This window comes from Danio aesculapii, chromosome 22, assembly GCF_903798145.1.
Source record: "Danio aesculapii chromosome 22, fDanAes4.1, whole genome shotgun sequence".
NCBI classification, from domain to species: Eukaryota; Metazoa; Chordata; class Actinopteri; order Cypriniformes; family Danionidae; genus Danio; species Danio aesculapii.
In genome coordinates, this window is record NC_079456.1 from 28742049 (window position 1) to 28768774 (window position 26726).

The 26726-nt window shown below is 42.2% G+C and overlaps 1 protein-coding gene across 2 annotated transcripts in view; it reads left to right on the plus strand.

Annotated features, from left to right (window-relative positions):
- The window catches only part of arhgef3 (Rho guanine nucleotide exchange factor (GEF) 3), a 175578-nt gene that overhangs the window by 45400 nt on the left and 103452 nt on the right, over positions 1 to 26726 (plus strand). The window contains exon 2 of one of the 2 annotated variants that reach the window (XM_056447652.1): positions 4576 to 4642. In XM_056447652.1, coding sequence (XP_056303627.1) covers positions 4576 to 4642 — 67 coding nt within the window. Of the gene's footprint in view, positions 1 to 4575; positions 4643 to 18876; positions 18990 to 26726 lie in introns of those variants that run through there. The other variant, XM_056447654.1, reaches the window with a different exon arrangement.

Below are 26726 nucleotides of genomic sequence, written 5' to 3' on the forward strand. Positions count from 1 at the left end.
TGAAGAAGGCTTTCCATAGACGTGAGATGAACTGTGGACCTCTGTCCGACACAATATCTTCTGGAATACCAAATGACCTGAAGACTTGATTAAAGATATTGTCGGCTGTTTCAAAGGCTGTGGGAAGACCTTTCAGAGGGATTAGTTTGACAAACTTTGAGAATCTATCTACGATGACTAGAATACAGGTATTACCTTCTGACGAGGGGAGGTCAGTGATAAAGTCCACTCCTAGGTGTGACCAGGGACGGTTCGGAATCGGCAAGGGATGGAGCTTTCCAGCGGGTAGATGACGTGGGCTCTTGGATTGGGCACAGTCCTTACAGCCCTGAACATATTGCCTCACATCCCTTGCCATGTTTGGCCACCAGAATCGTTGGGATACTAGCGAGAGAGTATTGTTGATCCCTGGATGTCCAGTGCCTAGCGAGGTATGTAAGGAGTGGATCAGATCTACCCGGTGTTCAGGTGGTATGAACTGCCGATGAGGAGGGCATCCCGGCGGAGCAGGGGCTTCCGGAGTGGCAACGACTGGAGGAGCGTTCCAGGTGATCGGACAAATGGAGATGTGTTCGGGAAGAATCTTCGTTGGGAGTTCTTCATGATCGTGATGCTCGTGTAAACGAGAGAGAGCGTCTGCTCTTAGATTCTTGGGTCCTGGACGATAGGAAATGGAGAAATCAAAACGTGAGAAGAAAAGTGACCATCTGGCTTGACGTGGACATAGTCTCTTGGCCTCTTTGATATATTGGAGGTTTTTGTGATCTGTGATCACCTGGAACGGATGTTTGGCTCCCTCCAACCAGTGACGCCACTCCTCCAAGGCTAGCTTGATTGCTAGAAGCTCCCTGTCTCCTATGCTGTAATTCTGCTCCGCCGGGCTCAACTTCCGAGAGAAATAGGCACAGGGATGCAGTCGGGGCGGTGTATCATGATGTTGGGATAATACTGCCCCGACGCCGGTGGTGGATGCGTCCACTTCCACCACGAAAGGAAGATTTGGGTCAGGATGAGTCAGGAGTGGGGCCCTTGTGAACTCCTTCTTAAGAAGGCGGAAGGCTGCGGCTGCTTCTTTGGTCCACTCCAGTCCTTTGGGTTTACCCTTGAGGAGATTAGTGAGAGGTGATGTAATCCTGCTGTAGTCCTTGATAAACCGTCTATAAAAGTTAGCAAACCCAAGAAACCTCTGGAGCTCCTTAATGGAAGTGGGTTCTGACCAGGATAGAACAGCCTCAATTTTCTTCCCATCCATACGTATACCGGTTTGGTCATGATGTATCCCAAGAAATGAATCGACTTCTGGTGGAATGAGCATTTCTCCGCTTTGAGGTAGAGGTGATGTTCTCTCAATGTGTGTAGGACCTCCGCAACGTGTTGGCGATGTTCGGCCTCACTCCGGGAGTAAATGAGGATGTCATCTATGTACACTATTACAAAGTGGTGAAGAAACTCCCGGAGGACTTCATGAATGAAGTTTTGGAATACGGAGGGGGCGTTGACCAGACCGTAAGGCATGACCTCATATTCATAGTGGCCAGTAGGGGTCACGAATGCTGTCTTCCATTGGTCCCCCTCACGTATTCTTATCAGATTATACGCGCTGCGGAGGTCCAATTTAGTGAAGACTTTAGCTTCTCGGAGCTGTTCCAAAGCGGCTGGTACCAGAGGAAGGGGATATCGGTATTTTACTGTACCGTTATTTAGGACCCTGTAGTCGATGCATGGACGCAGCCCTCCGTCCTTCTTGGCCACAAAGAAGAAGCTTGAGGCGGCTGGTGATTTTGAGTGACGTATGTACCCCTGACTCAGAGCCTCCCTTATGTAATCTTCCATTGCCTGATTCTCTGGAAGCGAGAGCGGGTAGATCCTACCTCTTGGCAACTGGGCATCTGGAACTAGGTCGATCGCGCAGTCCCATGGCCGATGCGGCGGTAGCTGGGAAGCTCTCTTGGGGCAGAAGACATCATGAAAGGAGCTGTACTCCTTAGGAATGTGGATAGACTGCTTCTCAGGAGGACTCTCGACCGATGTTGTAAACAAAGAAATGGGGTTCCGACCTTGAAGAGGGAGATTTGGAAAACAGGTAGGTGTACATCCAGATCCCCATTTCTTTATCTCTCCTGTGCCCCAAGAGATGATGGGATCGTGCTTCACCAGCCACGGGCGCCCTAGAATGATGTCCATATTTGCACCCTCCAGAACCAGAAATTGAATCCTCTCTTGATGTAACAACCCCACTTGAAGAAGGATGTCTTCGCATTGTCGATGGATACGGGTCGAAGATCGAGTGCACTGGGTTATCGGTTGTATCTGGTATATATGCGAGGACGCCTCAGTACGTAGGTGGAGTTGACGACAGAGGGATTGGGAGATGAAGTTCCCTGCTGACCCGGAGTCGATGAGGGCTGTGACAAGGAGAGAAATAGAGGCAGTAGTTATTTGTACGGTGGTAGTAAGTGGTTTACATTGTTCAATATTCGTACTGAATACACTCACTGAAGTCCGAATGGGACGAAGGGGACACTCCATACGGGTGTGTCCACTGACACCGCAGTATAGACACAGACCCCGGGTCAGCCTCCTCTGTCGTTCCGCTGATGTCAGTCTTCCAGACTCTATTATCATGGGTTCTGGTTCTGGAGAGGCTGTTGACTCAGGCGATTGGAGGAGTGCAGACGAGGGGGTGATGGTGTCCTGTTGATAGGAACGGAGACGATCGGAACATCGGAGAGAATGTTGGATGAATCTCTCCAGACCCATAGTATCATCTAATGTGGCCAGCTGGATTCGGAGAGTGGGTTCCAAGCCGAGCCGGTACGTGGTCAACAACGATCTCTCATTCCATCCACTTGCAGCTGCTAGAGTGCGAAACCGGAGAGCATATTCCTGTGTAGATAGAGTACCTTGCTTTAGATGATACAGCTGCTCTCCAGCGGCTACTTCCCCATCAGAACGTCCAAACACCTCTTTGAAATACTCCGTGAAGGTAGTGATGGAATTCATGACCGGCCCGGCTTGGTTCCAGATCGTCTCAGCCCATTTAAGTGCAGGCCCAGAGAGTAGTGATACGATGTAGGCGATCTTTGACTTATCTGTGGGATATAGAGAAGGTTGCATTTCGAATATGAGGGAACATTGTAACAGAAAACCATTGCACTCCCCCGCTCCGCCTGAGTAGGGCGCTGGTCGGGCCATGGGACTGGAAGGAAGGGCCGAAGAAGAAACTGTGGAGGCGGAAGTGCTCGGTGCTGGTGGTGCGTTGGAAAGTGGAGCTGGTGGCTGTAGAATCCGCTTCAACTGGTCCACCAGCTCTTGAAAGTGATCGGGGGTGCTCATGTTGTCGTCGTTATTGGTCCGGGCTTCTGTTATGAAGCGGACAGGAGACAGAGGTAAGGAAACGTTAGGGTGTTTATTAAATGACAACAAGGAGCACATGAAGGATAGCCAGGAGGATCAGGAATGATGTTGGGGTCTTTTCCTCCGTGGCTGGGTAACAGGAATACACGAGGATGGACAGCACACACCAGATACAGCTGACAGAGGATGACACAGACTTGGAAGGACTGGAAGACAGGACGATTCGGGTGGACCAGGAAGACTAGGAGGAATACAAAGAGAACAGGTAAGTAAAGCGTTTGTTTTAGCTGAGGATGACTACGCTGAGTGGTCGCTCAGTTGTCCGCTTTCGTCGAGACGAGCCCGGACAATGAGCGACTGGAGTGCTGTGCTTTTATCTGGTGCTCGTGAATGTGATGCAGCTGTGTGCTCATTAGAAGTCAGGTGATGGTGATCTTCGTGAGTGGGGATCGTGAGAGCCTGACCAATCCGTGACAGTAGAAACATCAGTTTTACATCAGCCATAAATCAAGTAGAATCATCTGTCAATGTCAATTTTATTTATATGGCACTTTTTAACACAACCAGAGGTTGACCAATGTGCTGCACAGTACAAATCAGAACAGAGAAAAACCAAATATATAAATATAAAAATATAGCTAAAACAGACAATTTTTTTTCATTGATTAAATGCCAAATCAACGAGGTAAGTTTTCAACCTAGATTTAAAAACAGACAGGGATGAAACAGATCTAATACATAGGGGCAGAGCATTCCACAACCCAGGACCAACTACTGTGAAGGCACGGTGACCTCTGCGTTTTAGACTCGACTTAGAGATGCATAACAGTCTCTGGTTAGATGATCGAAGAGACCGACCAGGCTAATGCTAATTCAACATGTCTGACAGATAAGAAGGTGCCAGGATATTTAGAGATTTAGAAAACAAGAGAAGCATTTTAAAAGTGACTCGATAGTGCACAGGCAGCCAGTGCAGTGAGCATACAATTGGGGTAATGTGGTCATGTTTCTTGGTCCCTGTTAAAAGCCTTCCAGCAGCATTTTGAACTAATTGTAACCGGGATAAGGTTTTTTGACTAATCCCAAAGTATAATGAGTTATAATAGTCCAGTCTAGTGGTAATAAAAGAATGGATTACTTTTTTCAAAATTTTTTGATGAAATCACTCGAATCTTGTCTCTGATATCTTTATCTTGTTTGTCTGTTTTCCCCTACCAGGCCGATGTTGCAGAGGAAGGAGTCATATTCTCTCCTCTCTACATCAGAGAAGTGGCTCTTCAAAGGGGTGAGTTCACAATATATGTTATTGTTGTGGTGGTCATGAAAAAGCGCAGAGGAGAGTGTAAAATTTTGCCTGTGATTCTACTAACAGTAAACTGAAGAACACAGATGCAGAAGCAAATTTTCATAATGAACAATGACTAAAACAATCCACCATAGTGTGGTTACAAACTACCAGAACCGATGATCAGTGTGTATCAGTAGCCTAACCTCTGTTGCTCTTTTGCCGTAACGCCTGTTTCACACCGCAGGTGCGAGCAGTACATGAGCAGCACGTTTTTCCGGCGTCTATGTTAACAGAGTAGAAGACACAGAAACAGTGTGTCACTGCGGAACGTGAGTGGCGCTGAAGAAGCAGTGCCGCAATAGTTTCGGCGCTGGGTCTATTTTTGTTGCGCTGCTCAAGCTCAATTAAAGTGACAGTGCATTGACAATGACCAAAAACACATTGATTGAGAGTACCCAATAAATGCATCAATAATGTCCACTGATTTTTATACAGTCAATCAAATGAACTTAAACCAAATTTAATCAAATGAATAAAATATGCAACAAATAGTAATTTGGGCCTGAACTACAAAACCAAATTTAAAACAATTTTAGTGTTGGTTTTGCTTAAGTTGCACACTAGTTTGATCATGTATAAATACATGATCATGAATTATTTTTATTTTTATCATTCAGTTACTGTACTTGAATACCGTAAGACTCTGGAAATGATAAAACACTTTATTTCAATTGTATCTTTTTCTTGATTGTATTGGTAGATTGTTATGCATGAAATTACTCACAACACATGCAAATACAGAAATACAGACCACAATGAAAATGTGTTAGGGGACCCCAAAAATGGTATAGATTGTTTATTAGATTTTACGCACTAACACTGCAGAATAATCCCAATTGATCTAACATTATAATCTCTTTCCAAATAGAGATATGAAGTCATATGGTAACTTTTTATTCATATTGCAATATATATCTCAAAATAAAATAAAAATCGCAATCTTAGAATTTACCAATTTTGTGCAGCCCAAATGTACAGTACAGTATATTTTATGGTAGTTTGACAATATAATATTTTATTATGCTAGACTGCTCATATATGTCCCAAAAAATTCTGATCGTGTTAAAGTTCAGAAGACATCTGATGATTCAGGAACAAACTCTCCTCAGCATGTCACTGTCAGCCTTCCCTTGAGCTGCAGTTTTGTCATTCTTTCAGAAACGGGTGATATGAAGTTGAGTCAAGTCATTTTATATAAAAGCACAAGCTCAGCTCAGTGTGAGGAAGAAATGGGTTTATAGCTTCATATCACTTCAAATAAAATCATCTTTTCAACTGTGAACATGAAGACTACTTCTTTTTGAACATTGTCACGATTCTCTGTCATTTCTAACCTGCTGAAAATTATTTTTGTTTACATTTTTTGTGACCGTTTTAAGATTTGTATTTTTTTATATTCAGATTTTTCTTATATACTCATCTCTTCTGTCTCCTTTGGGGTTTTAAAACTGTGCTAAGTTTTGGCAAGATGCAAAAAGCTGCAACCAAAAAGCAGGTATTCCATCACATCTCATTATTATAGAAAGTAATAAATCTAGTTCTGCTTGCAAAATAGCAGAATTCTTCTGAGAAACAGGGCAGAGATATATTTGTAAACTGTATTGTTGATGTCTTTAAACAGAAATTAAATTAGAGCACACATTTACTTTCTGCATGCTTGCTGTGTCCTAACAACACACGATGTGACAAGATTTCAGCAACAAGCAATTTGGCTGTCTACACCTAACACAATGTGACAAAAACATTTAAAAACCAGCCAATGCACTCCCTACCAAATGGTAATGGTGTTAAATATAATTAATAAACATTAAAGCTCTTTAACATTATCAGGGGTCTCGAATCTCATGCATTCACCATTTCTCACGCTGATGTAGTAAGTGATATTTAAACTCACATTGGTACCATTTAACTATGTTGAATAAAGCACATAATCTGTACCTTTGGTGATCATTATTACAGTAGTTGTATAATAGTATTGTGCTGTTGTTCTGCTGTGACGTTGTGGCAATAAAAAGCATTTTTAAAGTAGAAATTTTGTGCATCGCAGATGGTTACTAGGTAGCATACGAATGTGGGCCCACCTGTACAATGGCAAAAGGGGCCAAAGATTCCAATTCATATATGGGCTATTTAAGGCAAATATTTGGCACTTATGGCAAAATGTAATCTGAATGTGAGCCTAATGTGGCCTATGTGGAAAATGGTAAATTTGTCCCAAATGACCGAGGACAAATGTTGGCCACTTTTGTCAAATATTGGGCAGAGTAAGCTCTGGCTAATGCGGCTGTGAGCCTAAAATGGCCCAGACAAAATATGGCAAATGTGGTACAGTTTTTTTAAAACATAAGTGGGCCACATTTGGCAACTATTCAGCACATTAAACTCTGGCTAATGTGGCTGTTAGCCTATATGTTAGCCCAGAGAAGATATGGAAAAATGTGGCCCAGTTATATTAAATCGTATGTGGACCACTTTTGGCAAATATTAAGTACAGTAAACTGTGGCTAATGTGGCTGTTAGCCTATAACGGCCCAGAGAAGATATGAAAAATGTGGCCCAGTTATTTTAAAACACATGTGCGCCACTTTTGGTAAATATTCAGCACAGTAAACTCTGGCTAATGTTCAATTCAATTCACCTTTATGTGTATAGCGCTTTTACAATGTAGATTGTGTCAAAGCAGCTTCACATAAAAGGTCATAGTAAATTGGAACAGTGTAGTTCAGTTTTTAGTGTTTAAGTTCAGTTCAGTTTAGCTCAGTTCAGTGTGGTTTAAAAATCACTACTGAGAGTCCAAACACTGAAGAGCAAATCCAACAATGCGCAGCTCTACAGATCCCGAACCATGCAAGCCAGTGGCGACAGTGGAGAGAGAAAAAAACTTCACTAATTGGCGAAAGTGAAGAAAAAAAACCTTGAGAGAAACCAGACTCAGTTGGGCACGACCATTATAATTTCTCCGCTGGCCAAACGTCTTGTGCAGAGCTGCAGTCTCAGCGGCAGAGGCTGGAAGCTGGCCTCAGCGAAGACTCGTCTGTCCCTGGAGCGTCACAGGTATCAGTCTCATGTTCTCCACTCCTCCATGACCACCACAGTCGCTGCTCAGGATACGGCCTGGTCCAGGGTATGGAAACCTTGGGATCATCTCGTCGTTGGTCTTGGATCGAATCAGTGACTCTGCATAGTCTGAGGGCCTCGGGAAGAGTATCCCCAGGTGAAAATGGAGAATAAAGAGAATAATTTGCGTAGCTGCTGTTCATTGTGTATATAAACAAGGAGCAGAAACCTGTGTGGAAGCCCGCTAAGTGATGGGTCAGATAGGTCTTTAATCTAGTTTTGAATTGGGAGAGTGTGTCTGAGCCTCTGACGTTATCAGGAAGGCTATTCCAGAGTTTAGGAGCTATAAATGAGAAGGCTAGACCTCCTTTACTCGACTTTGCTATTCTAGGTACTACCAGAAGCCCTGAGTTTTGAGATCTTAAAGAGCGAATTGGATTGTAGCGAGACAGAAGGTTGGTTAGATAAACAGGAGCTAGATTATATAAAGCTTTGTAGGTAAGAAGCAATATTTTAAATTCAAATACGAAACTTAACAGGCAGCCAGTGTAAGGATAAAATTGGGGTGATGTGATCAAATTTTCTAGACCTGGTAAGAACTCTGGCAGCTGCATTTTGTACTAATTGAAGTTTGTTAATAGAGGATGCTGGGCAGCCAGCAAACAGTGCATTACAGTAGTCCAGCCTAGAAGTCATAAAAGCATGGACTAGCTTTTCTGCATCTGAGATGGAAAGCATACTTCGTAACTTAGCAATATTTCTCAGATGAAAGAAAGCAGTTTTTGTGACATAGGATATATGAAAGTTAAATTGCTGTCTAATATGACACCCAGATATTTTATAGTAGAGCTAACGCTAACTTTGTATCCCTGTAATTGCAGGTCGAGTTGTGAGATCTGCTGTGTACATGATTTAGGCCCAATAAGTAATAATTCTGTTTTGTCTGAGTTTAAGAGAAGATAATTGTTGGTCATCCAGTCTTTAACATCTTTAATACACTCAGTTAGCTTGGACAGTTTAGACGTCTCGTCAGGTTTAGTTGAAATATATAATTGAGTATCATCTGCATAGCAGTGAAAGCTGATCCCATGTCTTCTAATAATGTCTCCCAGGGGTAGCATGTATATTGTAAACAGCAAAGGGCCTAAAACTGATCCTTGAGGCACCCCGTACTTTACTGGGCTGATTTGTGAAGGCTGTCCATTAATATTCACAAACTGGTAACGGTCAGCTAAGTATGACTTAAACCATTGTAGGGCCTGTCCCTTCACACCTGTAGACTTTAAGCGATTAATGAGGATACCATGGTCAATGGTGTCAAATGCCGCACTAAGATCGAGTAGAACTAATAGCGAGATGCACCCTTGTCAGCAGCTAAGAGTAAATCGTTGGTTATTTTCACTAATGCAGTTTCTGTACTGTGATGAGCTCTGAAACCTGACTGAAACACTTCAAAAACATTGTTCGTCTGCAGAAAGGAGCGTAATTGAGCAGAAACAACTTTTTCTAGTATTTTAGACATAAATGGAAGATTTGAAATAGGCCTATAATTAGCTAAGTTGCTGGGGTCCAGTTGTGGTTTCTTAATAATAGGTTTAATAACAGCTAACTTGTAAGGATTTGGAACATGGCCTAAAGATAAAGAAGAGTTGATAACGTTAAGAAGAGGTTCTCCTATAACAGATAGCAATTCGTTCAGTAACTTTGTTGGAATTGGGTCCAATATACACGTATCTGGTTTAGAGCTATTTATAATTTTGTCTAGCTCTTCCTGTTCTGATTTTAAAGCACTGTAGGTTATTTAGATTCAGTGGCATGTTTACTGGATCTGAAGTATAAGGCGGTGCAGAAAGTTTAATATCTCCTATTTTTCATCACTACTAATTTGCGGTAGAACGTTTTGTTCCAAAGATGACCGATTATTTGTTAATTTAGCGATGGTGTTAGATAAGAATCTAGGTGTTACGGAAGCAGACGGACAAACAAGGGAAGTGAGTATAAACAATGTTTATTCCAACAGTAGAGTATCAATGAATATTGATGGAGCGATGAACGGAGTTTAGTGGAACTGATGATCCTCTTTGTCAGGTGGGATAACAAACACTGAAGGACGACCGAATGCACACACCAGAGGACTTGCGGGGAAGACAGACTGACGAGACACACAACGCTGACAGGACACCGGGAACACTGAACAGACTAGAAGGAAACAGAGTAAAGTTAAGTATAATTGCTGAGATCGTAGGGGAGTGAAACCTAGGAAGTGGTTCACTCAGAGTCCGCTTCGTAGGAACGAGACCGGACAATGAGTGAAGTGAGGTGTGTGCTTATATAGTGAATGGGAGTGATTGGGTGCAGCTGTGCGTGGTTAATACTCAGGTGAAGGTGCTCGGTGCGTGATGTTGGTGGAAGAGCCTGGCCAATCCGTGACATTACCCCCCTCCCCAGGGCCCGCTCCTGAGGGCCTGAACCTCCGACGTCGTGGTGGTCTACCTCGTCCTCGAGGTGCTGGAAATTCTGGGTGATTGGAGTGGAACTCTTCCATAAGTGCGGGATCTAGTATATCGGATCTGGAGACCCATGACCTCTCTTCTGGACCGTATCCTTCCCAGTCGACGAGGTATTCAAGCTGACCACCACGACGCCGGGACCGTAGGATGTCCTTGACTTGGTAGATGGCCCCTTCTTCTAACATCAGGGGGGGAGGAGGTTCCTCTTCATGGCCAGGCTCTGTGGAGGGAATCAGAGGATCGTGAAAGGGTTTTAGAAGGGACACGTGGAATGTGGGGTGGATTCTGTACTGTGGTGGTAACTGTAATTTGTATGTGACGGGGTTGACCTGTTCCAGAATGGTGAAGGGACCAACAAATCTGGGACTTAATTTTCGGGAGGGCAGTCGCAACCGGATATCTCTGGTGGAGAGCCAGACCTTTTGTCCTGGAGTATAGATGGGGCCTGGAATCCTCCTCTTATCCGATACCTCCTTTGTTCTGCGTACTGCCCTCTGGAGATGGTGATGAGCATCGTCCCAGACTCTCTCGCTCTCCCGGAACCAGTAATCCACTGCGGGGACATCAGATGGTGCGCCATCCCAGGGGAAGAGTGGAGGTTGGAACCCTAGGATGCACTGGAATGGCGTGAGTCCGGTGGTAGGTTGCCGCAGGGAATTCTGGGCGTATTCCGCCCAGCCCAGAAACTGGCTCCAGGAGTTTTGGTGACCGTGACAGAAGGTCCGGAGGAACCGCCCCACTTCCTGAATTTTCCTCTCTGTCTGGCCGTTGGTTTGGGGGTGATAGCCAGACGAGAGGCTTACGGTCACACCTAGGAGTCTGAAGAATGCTCTCCATAGTCTGGAGATAAATTGGGGTCCTCGATCCGAGACTATATCTTCTGGTAACCCAAAATTTCGAAAGACGTGGTTGAACAGGTTTTCGGCGGTCTCTAGGGCTGTGGGTATACCTTTCAAAGGAATCAAACGACAGAATTTAGAGAATCGATCTATGATGACTAGAATGCAGGTATTACCTTCAGACAATGGGAGGTCTGTCATGAAGTCAACTCCTAGGTGTGACCAGGGGCGGTTTGGGATGGGCAAGGGATGGAGTTTACCAGCAGGTAGATGGCGAGGACTCTTTGCCATAGCGCATTCTCTGCAGCCTTGGACGTATCTTCTCACATCCCTCGCCATGTTCGGCCACCAAAAGCGTTGGGATAGCAGCGAGAGGGTGTTGTTGGCCCCAGGATGTCCTGTGCCCAGAGATGTATGGCTGGAATGAATGAGATCTACCCGTTGATTTTCAGGGATGAAGCGTCGATTGGGGGGACAGCCCGGCGGAGTTCTGGATTCTGGAGTGGCGATTACTGTAGGAGCGGACCATTGGATGGGACAGATAGTGATCTGATCAGGAAGGATCTTGGCCGGTGTCTCAATAATTTCCTCCTGGTCGTGAATTCTGGAAAGTGCGTCTGCTCGGATATTCTTTGAACCTGGTCGATATGAGATAGAGAACTGAAATCTGGAGAAGAACAATGACCAACGGGCCTGACGAGGACAGAGTCTTTTAGCATCTTTTAGGTATTGGAGATTTTTATGATCTGTGATCACCTGGAACAAATGTTTGGCCCCCTCCAACCAGTGTCGCCACTCCTCCAGGGCGAGCTTGATGGCCAGAAGTTCTCGATTTCCGATGTCATAGTTCCTTTCCGCCGGGCTGAGCTTCCGGGAGAAATAGGCACATGGATGGAGTAATGAAGGAGTACCGTGGTACTGGGACAGGATGGCTCCCACTCCGGTGGTCGATGCATCCACTTCGACCACAAACGGCAAGTCAGGATCAGGATGAGTCAGCAGTGGGGCTTGAGTGAAGGATTCTTTTAGGTTTTGGAAGGCTGCGGCGGCTTCGGGAGGCCAGGGTAGTGCTTTGGGTTTATTTTTCAACAGGTTGGTGAGCGGAGCGGTGATGAGACTGTAATTCTGGATGAAACGTCGGTAGAAATTAGCAAATCCTAGGAAACGTTGGAGTTCCTTTATGGTTTTTGGTTCGGGCCAGGAGATGACGGAAGTGACCTTCCCCTCGTCCATACGAACCCCTCTTTGATCGATGATGTACCCCAAGAACTGAACAGATGGTGAATGGAAGGAGCATTTTTCAGCCTTGAGGTACAGGCGGTGTTTCCTGAGGGTTTTCAGGACCTCCGCAACGTGGTGGCGATGTTCGGCCTCACTCCGGGAGTAAATCAGGATATCATCTATGTATACAATGACGAAGAGATGGAGGAACTCCCGGAGGACTTCGTGGATGAAGTTTTGGAATACGGAGGGGGCGTTAACCAGACCATAGGGCATGACCAGGTACTCGTAGTGTCCAGTAGGGGTCACAAACCCAGTCTTCCACTCGTCCCCCTCACGTATTCTCACCAGGTTATAAGCGCTACGGAGGTCCAACTTGGTGAAAATTTTGGCGGATCTGAGTTGTTCCAGGGCCGCAGGGACGAGAGGAAGGGGATACCGGAACTTGACTGTACCTTGATTTAGGGTTCTGTAATCGATACATGGCCGCAGCCCTCCATCCTTCTTAGCCACGAAGAAGAAACTTGAGGCAGCAGGTGACGTGGATGGACGGATATACCCCTGACTCAGAGCCTCATGGATGTACTCCTCCATTGCCTTGGTCTCCGGAAGGGACAACGGGTAGATCCTACCTCTGGGCATAGGAGCATCTGGAAGCAGGTCTATGGCGCAGTCCCATGGCCGATGTGGAGGTAGCTGGGAAGCTCTCTTGGGGCAAAATACATCCTCGTATGAGGAGTAGATCTTCGGGATCTGAATGGATATTTTCTCGACTGGACTTTCGACAGACGTGACGTAGACGGTAAGGGGTCTTCGAATTTGTAAGGGTAGATCGGGAAAACAGCTGGATCGGCATTCTTCTCCCCATCTCTTAATTTCTCCTGTGCCCCAAGAGAGGATGGGATCGTGCTTCACCAGCCACGGGCGCCCTAAGATGATATCCATCGATGCACCCTCCAGAACCAGAAATTGAATCTCCTCTTTGTGGAGCAGTCCTACTTGGAGATTGACGGGTTCACATTTTCGATGGATACGTGCCTGACAATGGATATCTTTGGTTATGGGCTGAATCTGGTAGACGTGCGTCGAGGCTTCGGTGTTAAGCTGGAGTCGGCGACAGAGGGCGTACGAGATGAAATTTCCTGCTGACCCGGAGTCGATGAGGGCTGTGACTGAAACTGAGACAGAAGGGGTAGTTAACTGGACATTAGTGGTGAGAGGATGCATCTTTTCAATAGGAGAACTGAACAAACTCACCACAGAGCGTGCTGGACGAATGGGACAGTCCAGCCTGACATGTCCTTTGGCGCCACAGTACATGCACAGACCCCGGGTCAGCCTCCTCTGTCGCTCGGTGATCGTGAGTCTACCAGATTCGATGATCATGGGTTCTGGTTCTGGAGGGACGGCTGGCTCTGGCGAACGGAGGAGTGCTTGGGATATTGGTGGAGGATCATGCTGGTAGACCCTCAGACGATCGGAACAGCGCAGAGAGTGTTGGATGAACTTCTCCAATCCCATTGTATCGTCGAGGGCGGCCAGCTGTAACCGGAGGCTGGGCTCTAGTCCGAGCCGGTAGGTTGTGAGGAGAGATCGCTCATTCCAGCCGCTAGCAGCAGCCAGAGTTCGGAACCTGAGAGCATAATCCTGAGTGGACATGGCTCCCTGTTTGAGATGGTATAGCTGTTCTCCAGCTGCTACTTCAGCATCCGCGCGACCAAAAACCTCCTTGAAGTACTTTGTGAATGACTGAATGGAATTTGTTACCGGCCCAGACTGTTGCCAGATGGTTTCAGCCCACCGAAGAGCCGACCCAGAGAGGAGGGAGATGATGAAAGCGATTTTGGACCGATCTGTAGGGTATAACTCGGGTTGCATAGTGAATACCAGAGAACATTGCAGGAGAAATCCATTGCACTCCTCCGCCCCGCCAGAGTAGGGCGCTGGTCGAGCCATGGGACTGGATGAGTGGATGGACGGTGAAGAAGTGCTCGGTGCTGGTGGTGCTTCGGGAAGTGGAGCAGATGGTAGTAGCACTCTCTTCAATGAATCCACCAACTCCTGAAGGGGATCGTGAGTGCTCATGCTGTTGGTAGTTTAGGGTCCGGTCTTCTGTTACGGAAGCAGACGGACAAACAAGGGAAGTGAGTATAAACAATGTTTATTCCAACAGTAGGGTATCAATGAATATTGATGGAGCGATGAACGGAGTTTAGTGGAACTGATGATCCTCTTTGTCAGGTGGGATGACAAACACTGAAGGACGACCGAATGCACACACCAGAGGACTTGCGGGGAAGACAGACTGACGAGACACACAACGCTGACAGGACACCGGGAACACTGGACAGACTAGAAGGAAACAGAGTAAAGTTAAGTATAATTGCTGAGATCGTAGGGGAGTGAAACCTAGGAAGTGGTTCACTCAGAGTCCGCTTCGTAGGAACGAGACCGGACAATGAGTGAAGTGAGGTGTGTGCTTATATAGTGAATGGGAGTGATTGGGTGCAGCTGTGCGTGGTTAATACTCAGGTGAAGGTGCTCGGTGCGTGATGTTGGTGGAAGAGCCTGGCCAATCCGTGACACTAGGATTGTTATGATTATTTTCTATCAGTTTGCGGAGGTGCTCAGCCCTGGCAGATTTTAGGGGTCAAACTATAGCTCTTTGACATAGAAGATATGGGTAGCAGGACAAAAACATGTTCTTTTAACATGAAAAAGCTATCTTTTATTGTGTGTAGCATCGCCGCTTCACATGTAGTTAGGACACATTGTAATGGCACAACACTAAAGATAATTGAAAAAGAAGATACAGCAGATACATTTATTTTAACATTCTCTGTTTATGATGTTGTTTGTCGGTGAGTTTCCAAATAAAACAAGAGAATTTTGCAATTTTCAATGCTTTGTGGAAAGAAACAATAATTCAACCCGTTCAAAAGTCTCATTAGCCTTTTGTTTCTGGCAGCTTCTACAGTATTTTCAAGTCATGCTGAATTGTTGGAAATCACATTACTTTCATCTACAGTTGTTAATACACAACTATCCCAATGTAGCTAGTGCTATATGCCCACCTGACTGGCATTATTAGATCTTGTAAGCACCCAAATATACTGTAAAAAAACACAATAATAAAAACTATATAAAACATAATAATTTGATTTTAGCTTTGTGAAATCTGTAGTTGTGTGGTTTTAATAGTAATTTATCCAACATTGAAGATTGTCTTCTATTTCTTTTAAAGTGTTTCATTACGATATCAGATTTTAGACTTTAGCTGATGTGTAATTTAGCTGTGTGAACATAAACAACATGAATGTAAGACGCTCAAATTGGCTTTTACAGAGTTAGCTTAGCAAAGCCTACAGCGAACGAAGTTTGGGGACTACAAAAAAAATACATCCAGGCTTGTGAGATCACAAGGGCTTACAGTTACACACATTCACCATGCGCATTCACCCCGCACAGCGAAGGGGCAAGACCAGGGGTGCTGTAATGTTATAGCAGAGAAATCTAAAATGGCGTCCAAACGCTTCTATTTCCACAGAGTTCATTCTGTTTCTGTATTTGGGCTTCCAAAGGACACGACAATGTAATTAAATTTTAATTAAGTTAAAAACAATATATAGCTCTAGCATTTGACAAAGGATAGCTTCCAGATTCTCTCCCAGTTCAGTGCTGGATACGGCTAAAAACTTCTCCAACCGACGAAGCTGTAATCCAAGTTTTGAGTCGCAACCTGTAAGTATATTTATTTGTTAAAATTGATCAGCTACAGGCACAGTTTCTAGTGTTAACAGTATGTTGTAGCGAGGACATAAACGAGCATGTAAACAATGGGAAATGCCATTTGCCACAGCTAACAATTTAGCTACAAATTCATATTTATCAGTCAAATCGCTGAAAACACACACACAATCTTCAGGAGCGCTAAAGTGTCTCTCTATGTGTCCACTTTCCCTGCGTTAAACAAGTCAAATAACAAACTCGCAAAAGATATAAGAACGTTTCATATTACTTACACATGCTTATTCCAAATATACGTGAAAGACACTTGTCAGATTTTATTTTAGAGAGCAGGCGTGAAGTTCAGCTGTGTCCTCTTAATTTTTCTGTCTGATACAAGCGGCTAACAGCTGCTCTGGCTGACAGTATTTACACAGCGCAAAAGCGTGTGCTCGTAGGGGCATGATGTGGTGACTTAGAGACAATCCGCAAATCACAGCACATTATGCTAGCTGACCAATCAGAGCCTCTTAAGGGTGGGCCTTTCAAAGGATCTAGGAAATATGACAGTCGTTTTCATGTTATGTGAGTAGCTGTATATAATCAAAGTAAGATATATGAAAAAAAACAAGATTTTCGACAAGTGAAGCATGAGCACTCATTGCTTTGCATCTTACAAACACAACCAAGCGTTAAAAATACACTGTGGACCACCCCTTTAAGTAATGGAGTAAAGTTGAGTGCAAACAACACTGACAGCCTGGCGGAAACATTGAAGTATTCATAGCGCTTCACTTTTTCCACATTTTTTTATGTTATTGCCTTATACTAAAACTGATTAAATTAATGTATTTCATAAAAATTCTACACACGATACCCCATAATGAAAATGTGAAAAAAGATTTTTTTAAATCGTTGCAAATTTATTAAAAATAAAAAACCTGAAAAATCACATGTACATAAGTATTCACAGCCTTTGATTGCAGTGTTTACATGACTGAACTGCACTTCAATAATGCCACTAAACTCAGCATACTCCACATGTCCTAATTCCATTTCTGTTTAGTTGCATTATAACCTTAATCAGATTAAATGAATAAAAAACCACTGTTTACATGGTCGATTCTTAATCAGAGTATTGTCTTAATCATTTTAAAATCAGATTATCGGTGTCCATGTAAACGTACTCACTGTGGCATTCATATGCAGTTTCTCAAGTAAATATGATCACACCATCAACATGCCTTAAAAGTTTTTTTGATAGGTATATAAGGTATATAATTTTGATTCTGTAAAATGTCCAAGAAAAACAGCGAAAATGAACCTCATTAAGTCTCAACCTTTATTACAGCTCATGATGGACATTTCTCAAAGAGGGAATAACAAAAATCTTTCCCGAGACGGTGTGTGGGAGCTTGAGTGCCCAGCAAGTGCACCGTTGTGATCGATGACTTTGGTTTGTTTATTAATGCCTGTGGCAGCAGTGACGTAATTTTGACAGTGGAGTGTCGCTGTTTGATTCGTACTCGTAATCAGGTCTTCGTGTCCGTGGTGAAACTGTATTTCGTGTTTGTAAAGTACACCCATCGTAAATTTATCAGTCATACACAAACAGGCAAAGAAAATGTCGTATCTGTGTCTGTTCTAAACATAGATTTTGGAATTGTACCTTCGTAAAATTACGAGTACGTTCCGTTTTCCTTTGCAATTTTATAATTACAGATGCGTGAATTTTATTTACGCACGAAATATTTATGACTGTGATTTTATTTAATATAAAGGTGGCATTGCAACAGGAAATGCTTAAAGGAAGGAAGCTCACCTCAGGTAAAGTGTGTCTAGTGGGGATTTTCTGGCTTCCTGTTGCTGGCTGTTTTCTAAGTGTACACAACAACGTACAGTATACTGTGTTATTATACGTACAGCTCCAAAACAGTAAATTAAATGTCTCACAATGGATTTTTATGTAGTAAGATGTATAATTTTAGCAAACATATTGAAAACATATCAGATTGAACTTTGAAATGTTTTGAATAATTGAGATGTTCAATTTTTTTGCATAAAAGGTCCCCTTTAAGTCTTTTTATTATAAGTACACTGTAGAAAATAACAGTAAATGAGCAGTTTTACGTATCGTGTGAATCATGTATTTATATGTTCCCCTTTTATTTATGCTTTTGAATTGCATTATGATCCTTGATCTTTCTTCCAACAAATTTTAACTTTGAAAAAGCGACTTTTTTAAAGTGTTTTTAATAGTTTCAGTGTTATATTTTTTGAGTTGGTGTTATATACAGTATATTATGCTACAAAAACCTTGTAATAAACTGCCAGTACATTCTCTGTTATTTTAAAGACTTATTACTCTATACATTATTTCTTAAACGTTATATCATTTTCAGGCTCCCAAAATGCAATTCACACCCGTAAATAAACAAAAAACACTTGTGAATCACAAAAAAATTGAAACCATTAATTAACAGATAATTTATTATTACATACATGTAAACATTTATAATTAGCGCTGCTACAAAGTTTTAATATTCCAAAAATAAATAGATTTAATTCCCTATTTTTCACCAGCACTGGAAAACATGGATGAGAAGGGTGTAAAAGTGATTGTGTGCTGTAACAGGATGCTGTTCCTCTCGCTGAAGGGGTCTTTGACGCCACCAGCCTCAGACAAACACAAGCAGAGATGTGGACTGAAAGCTCCGGCCCAATATAGCACTGACACACTTCCTCCAGAACATCCTGTTTGCTGCTCTCTTGTGTACTCACACCCTCACACGCACATACACACATGGCTGAGGACAGGTAACCGCGGTCCACGGTGGGAGACTGAAAAGCTATTTTTGGGGTTGTATTGGGTTTTGAGGGATACAGCTGTGAAGCTCAATGATGGGGTGCTGCCTGTTTATCCACCAGAAGGTGAGCAAACATCTTATTACTGTAGAAAAATGGATGTGTTTGGCCTTCCTCACATCGCTTGGTCTTGTGTGAGTTTGAGTTTGGTAGTGATATCTCTGAGTGCAGGCAAATTAAGCACAGTCTAAGATATTGTTCTCTTAAACTGTAGAGGAGATTACTAGACTTCTTTTTTAGGAAAAGCAATCAGGTAATAAAAGTCTCCATTAGCTCTCCAGTTACTATAATTGCTGACTAGTAGAAATTATATGTGTATATATGTATAGAAATTATATGTGACCCTAAATCACAAAACCGGTGTCTTATGTTGAAAAGATATATTTTGCTAATAACCAAAAAGAGATTTGATTTTTCTTTTTATGCCAAAAATCATTGGAATATTAGGTAAAGCACATGTTCCATGAAGATAATTAGTAATTTTCCTACCATAAATATATCAAAACTTAATTTTTGATTAGTAATCTGCTTTGTATAGAACTTAGTTTAGACAACTTTAAAGCTTTAAACTTTAAAAAAAAAAATTATCTTCAGATTCAGGTTTTCAGGTTTTCAAATAGTCGTATCCCAAATATTGTACAGTCCTAACAAAACACAGATCAATTAAAAGCTTAATTAACCAGTTTTCAGATAATATATACATCTAAATTATAAAAAATGACACTTACGACATTTTGCGGTCCATGATATTTTGTTATACACTACCTGACAAAAATCTTATGGTCGATCCCAGTTGTAAGAGCAACAAATAATAACTTGACTTCTAGTTTATCATTTGGAAAAGTGGCAGAAGTTAGATTTTTCAGATAAATCATCTGTTGAACTGCATTCCAATCATCACAAATACTGCAGAAGACCTATTGGAACCCACATGGACTCAAGATTCTCACTGAAAGTTTGGTGAAGAAGCAAAATCATGGTTTCCACTGCACCATGACTCTATATTCTATACTGTACATTATTTCTGTTAAGTGACAAGACTTTTGTCTTAGCAAAGTCAGACCTTACTGTCCTAATTAAATCATTAATAATCAAGGCATGATCGTATTTTATTTTGGTAAAATAAGCGTAATCTTGAGGCCTTTGCCTTTCATATTAAACACTTTTGATAGCAAACGATCAACTAGAAGTCAAGTTATTATTTGTTGTTCCTAAAACTTGGATAGGTGACAAGACTTTTGTCAGGTAGTATATATATATATATATATATATACTACCTGACAAAAGTCTTGTCACCTATCCAAGTTTTAGGAACAACAAATAATAACTTAACTTCTAGTTGATCGTGATATAATGTTTATTATGATGTTTTTTTTTCCTCTCATTGTCAGTTGATTGCTCTTCTGATGTAGTATAAGCCTGAGCTTGCTGTGTTTCTCTCAAATTTTTCTTGTGAGAATTAACCAACGAGAGATAAAGGTGGTTTTGGATGGTGGTTTAGTTGGTCTAGAAGTGAAAGTGGGCGTGATTTTTGTTACATAACTACAGTCTTACTGTGCTAAGATCTTATATCTGATGCATTGTAACAGAATTTGCTTGTGAGGCATTATATGATTATGAATAGATTTTTTTGATTGTATCCTCAGAATAGGTGAGGCATAATCTATGGTGGTTCTCACAGAATAAACCCCAACATGCTTATCAGCAGCAGTTGTACTGAAGGGGTTTATTCTGTGATAACTATGTGCATAATGCTGATTATTACACAGCTACTTCCCACAATTAAACAATTAGACATAAAACATTGATTTGAACTGTGATAAAGTACTAGCTTTTTAAACAGTTTTTAACAAAAACTGACCTACCTAGAGGGTCCAAATGCAGTTTATTTACAACTTAGTCAGGCAGGCAATGGTCAAAACAGGAGCAAACGTTAGGGATGGCTAACATGAAACAGACGTTTCGACGTGTCGAGATCCCGAAGCGCAAATGTTTAGAAACACTGCACCGAAGCATGATTCGAAACACCCAGGTCACGTGACTAAGGTGATTCGAAACACCCAGGTCACATGACTAAAGTGTTTTGAAACACTAGGTCATGTAACTAAAGCGATTCAAAGCATCGGTCATTTCAGAAGCCCTTTGAAAATTGGCGAATCTGTATTTGACTGACAGAGTTGGAAAAGCCTAGTATAGCCTAGTGGACCTTGCGTGTGCACAGAGTAACTGCTGCAAATGGCCCAAGTTCGAATCCCGACTTGTACAAATACTCTAAAATTCTGATTAGATTTCTTTTTTAATAATGTTACTTTTTTATTTATTTTTTGTCTTTATTCAGATGTCAGACCAATGTTAAAACAAAACACGTTACAAGAACAAAGCATTTAAAAACTAACATCTATAGCTGTATCATCTTGCATTCAAACCCATTATCTCTGCATGCTAGTGTCACACACTCAGCTCGTTCCTGCTCCACTAATCACCGCTGTCCTTCACAAACCACCTCTCTCCAATCCCGTGAACCATCACCAGTCTTCTAATCACCTGCACCTGTTCCCTGTTATTAAGGACAATATAAAAACCTACCTCATTCTCCCACTCATCGGCCGGTATCGAAGTCGGGTGGTTGTCCTCACCTGCACTCCTTTGGCTTCCTCTTCTTCCATAGATGTCCCCTATGTGCCTTCAGATCCTTAATCCACTGATCAAGGGAAGTGATTGATCTCATATGGTGTTTACTTGAAGATCTACCATTTACCTGATGAACTGTGTGTCAGTATACTCACCTTCTCATGTTCCCAAGAACGAACTGTGTGTGAGATCGCTAACATCAGCTGTTTACCTTATGAGCTGTAGAGGAAGATCGCTAACAGCCGTGACACCACTCTCCTGCTTCCTCACTTTGATTCAGTGACTTGTTTTGAATACATTTCATAAAAGATAACCTTCCTTGTCTACCAGCGTGACAGCTAGTCTGGACCTCTCACCGCTCCACTAAATCACTTGAAACCTCGACTCTACAACATGGGCTTAAATACTTCAATTTGCTGTTCCAGAGCAAAACATTAAAAAATGACCACTAGGTGTCACTGTAGAGACGGGTTTCAAAGCGCGGACACATTTGCTTCAACTGTTTCAGTATTTCATGAAGCCTCGCTTTGCCCACAAATCCAAAAGTATAATTAAGGTCACAGGCACAGAGGTCAATACAGGTGGCAAAACAACATAAACTTTGAACAAAAGGGTCAGGAAACATGGCAAGGCTGGGGTATGCTTTGTAATGTTACAGACAAACAAGACTCAGCAATGGGTGTGAGAATGTGAGGTGTTTACAGTGTATCTAGTCCGAATAATTGGTCATTATGAGCTACAGACGTGTGCAAATAATCGGGGGTGATCCCGAACTGGTGTGTGTGTGTGTGTGTGTGTGTGTGTGTGTGTGTGTGTGTGTGTGTGTGTGTGTGTGTGTGTGTGTGTGTGTGTGTGAGGTGCCTGATTTGTAAAAAAGTAGTGATGCAGAATTGTAGTTCGGGTGATCTGCAAGGGCTCCTACAAAGTTCAGGTTCAACCCTGATCAAACACACCTGAACCAATTAATTAGGACCTGAGCAGCACTTGATAATTACAGGCAGGTGTGTTTGATATGGGTTGCAACTGAAATCTGCAGGAAGGTCAATCTCCAGGAACAGGGTTGGTCATCCCTGATCTAGTTGTAAGATGGTGCCAAACACTCAAGAACTGCAGAGTGACATCTAAGAGCAGATACAGCTGGAGTCAAAATGAATCAGCCTCTTGTGAAATTGTAATTATCTTGAAAATATTTCCCAAATGTTGTTTAATAGATAGATTTTTTTTCAACATATTTCTAAACAGAATATTTTGAATAACTAATTTCTGTCTTTTTCATGGTGACAGTACATAATATTGTTTTGCTTATTTTGTGGGATACTAGTTTTTAGCGCTTAGGGCCATTTAAGGACAAAATCTGTTAACTAGGCAAGTTAGGATAATTTAAAGTTGTGGGATAACAGTGGTTTGTTCTGTAAACAGTTGAGTAAAATTATTTCTTAAGGAAAAAAATAACACATTTCTATTGTATTTGCAATCATTTTAATAGCTAATTTCTTATAAGATTTCTTTTATCTTTGCCATGATGATAGTACATAATATTTTACTAGTTATTTTTTCAAGATACTAGTATTCAGCCTAAAGTGACATTTAAATACTTAATTAGGTTAATTATGCAAGTTAGGGTAATTAGGATAATCATTGTATAATGATAGTTGTTTGCTTAAGGGGGCAAATATAATTGACCTTAAAATAGTTTATAAAACAATTCAATCTGCTTTTATTCTAACCAAATTAAAACAAATAAGACTTTCTCTAGAAGAAAAAAAAATTATAGGAAATACTGTGAAAATTTTCTTTATTATTTGGGAAAAAATTTAAAAAGAAAAAAAAAATACACAGGAGGGTTGTGTGACGGCAACGACATTCACGGAGCTGTGAGGCCGGTGTCTAGCCAATGAAAGTAAATCCATATGATGGCGTAAATGACGTTTTTTTTTCTTCTTCCTGTTTTACGGTGGTCAACAACAAATTTTTGTTGCGTTACTTCCACCTCTCGCTCTGGTCGGTGACGTCGCTAACACAAGAAACTTTCTTTATGGAAAGATGACTGAGAGAGAGGAGTTATTTCTGAAGCAGGATTCCTCGTGAGCATACTTCGAGAAGCTTAGGATTGCACATAAAGATTAAGATGCAATAACATTAATTCTGATCCTGTGCTAAAAATACTTTAGTAATTTATAGTAAGTATTATAATGTTTTTGAACTACACAATACTGAAGTACTTAATTTAATCTGCTCTCTCTCTCTCTCTCTCTCTCTCTCTCTCTCTCTCTCTCTCTCTCTCTCTCTATATATATATATATATATATATATATATATATATATATATATGTAGTTAAAGTATACTACGGTAATTACTATTAGTTCATGATAGTTACTAATGATACTACATTATGTAGTGCAATTCATCAATGATGAGTTGTAAATATATATACAACATAATTCTTATTCCTAAATGTTTCCATTTTCAATAAATTACTTTAGTATTTTAAATGTGTAACACCTGGTTTTATTGCAACCCAGGCTCATTCTGAGAACGTAGTCCCGGGGACGTTTCTGGAGACCGCGAAATACGTAGCCGGGGGTACGTGCGGCTGCATTTCATTTTTTTAAGCGAACGCTGCGGGGCGGTGTGACGCCGTTCCCTTCGGCGCTCGCCGGCCGGCCAGCCGGCCGCTCGCCTCCGTGTGGAGGGCTTTCCCGCTGCAACCAGTTTGTCCGGTTAGCTCTTCGTGTACTCGAGGCGCAGAGAGGGGCTGACCACGACGACGACGACGACCGGGTTCGAGTCCGGGGAAGAGCGGTTCCAGGAATCAGGTAAGAAAACAAAAACAAAATCCAAAAAATGAAGCGAACAAGTTCGTCACAGGGTGAGAATGTGGTCAAAATCCGAAAACGTGGTAAAAACCGGACGAGGGCTTTTCTTTTTCTGGACGGCTTTTGTGAACCGTCGTTGGTTGGGTTTGGGGACGGAGGAGGGTGGGTCAGCCGATTGGCCGGTCGCACGGTCAATCATTCCGTCATGAAGACAGGCAGACGGGCGGAAGGTCGTTCGACAGCGGCCTCCAGCGGGTTTACGCGAGAAAGGCGCGGGAAAAAGCGCGCACAGCGGTCTCTCGCAGACTCGCAAAAACAAAAACTGCACAAATACGTACCTCCCGGGACGTATTTCGCGGCCTCCAGAAACGTCCCCGGGACTACGTTCTCGGAATGAGCCTGGGTTGTTTTATTGGCTTTTTTGTTTTTGCTGTTATAATTGTTATGTACTACACATATACACATATACACTTATTTAACAACACACTCTACATGCCAATTTGCACATAACAGCTGCACATATAACGTTGTATATAGTAATAAACATGTACATACACTTGTCAATCTGTATATTTGCACTCACTACTTACTTCTATTTTTTTAAATATATTTATTATCTGTTTTTTGTCCTGTCTCTGTAATGCTGTTGCACTGTAGAAGCTCTGTCACGAAAGCAAATTCCTAGTATGTGTGAACATACCTGGCAATAAAGCTCTTTCTGATTCTGATTCTGATACTATATTTTGGTACAGTATATTGTTTGCAGTAAGTAATTGAACTGGACAATCATGTCTCATATGTTACATTTACATTTAGTCATTCAGCAGACGCTTTTATCCAAAGCGACTTACAAATGAGGACAAGGAAGCAGTTTACACAACTATAAGAGCAGCAGTGAACAAGTGCTATAGACAAGTTTCAGGTGTGTAAAGTCTAAGAAGCTGAGCATTAGTAAAAAAATTTTTTTTTTTTTGTGAGAGAGATTACAGTTAGTGGTATAGCCAGAGAGGCAGTTAAGATTAGGAAGGAAAGTGGAGACTAAACAGTTGAGTTTTTAGTCGTTTCTTGAAGACAGCAAGTGACTCTGCTGTTCTGATGTAGTTAGGGAGTTCATTCCACCAACTAGGCAGATTGAATGTGAGAGTTCGGGAAAGTGATTTCTTCCCTCTTAGGGATGGAACAACGAGGCGACGTTCATTCACAGAACGCAAGTTTCTGGAGGGTACATATATCTGCAGAAGTGAGAGCAGATACGAAGGAGCAAAGACAGAGGTCGCTTTGTAAGCAAACATCAGAGCTTTGAATTTGATGCGAGCAGCAACTGGCAGCCAGTGCAAACGGGTGAGTAGCGGAGTGACATGTGCTCTTTTGGGTTCATCAAAGACCACTCGTGCTGCTGCGTTCTGAAGCAGCTGAAGAGGTTTGATAGAATTAGCTGGAAGCCCGGCTAGTAGAGAGTTGCAATAGTCCAGTTTGGAGAGAACAAGAGCTTGAACAATGAGTTGAGCTGTATGTTCAGATAGGAAGGGTCGGACCTTTCTGATGTTATAGAGTGCGAATCTGCAAGATCGAGCAGTTTTAGAAATGTGGTCAGAGAAGTTTAGTTGGTCATCAATCGATACTCCAAGGCTTTTTACCATTTTGGATGCAGTAATGGTTGCCCCATCCATCTGGATTGAAAAGTTATGGTGTAGAGTCGGGATGGCAGAAACTTCAAGCATTTCCGTTTTCGCGAGGTTAAGCTGAAGATGATGATCTTTCATCCAGTGTGAAATGTCTGACAGGCAGGCTGAAATGCGAGCTGGAACCGAGGGATCATCAGGGTGAAAAGAGAGGTATAGCTGGGTATCATCAGCATAGCAGTGGTAGGAAAATCTATGTTTCTGGATGACTGTTCCTAAAGATGCCGTGTAGATAGAGAAGAGAAGTGGCCCAAGAACAGAGCCCTGAGGTACCCCAGTGTTTAGATGCTGTAGGTTGGACACCTCTCCCCTCCACGACACCCTGAATGACCTGTCCGAGAGGTTTCATTGACAGTTTTATTGATCACTAAGATATGATTGACTTGAATTTAAGTTGCTTCGATTTAAAAATAAAAATTGTGAAATAGCTTAGATGTAGCTAAGCTACTTTTGCCACGTAGCTTTTAGCTTAGCTTTCTACATTTCCCAGAGGGTAGCTTTTAGTGTAGTTAAGCTAAATTTTAGACTAGCTAAAAGCTTAGCTCACTACATTTTTCAAGTAGCTTGCCTAACATTGCACGTATCAATAATGAACCTGGGTTGAGTTTTTTTTGTTAGATTAGCTCCGATTTTGGCTCCGGTATCTATTGTATATGCACAAATATAATATTGT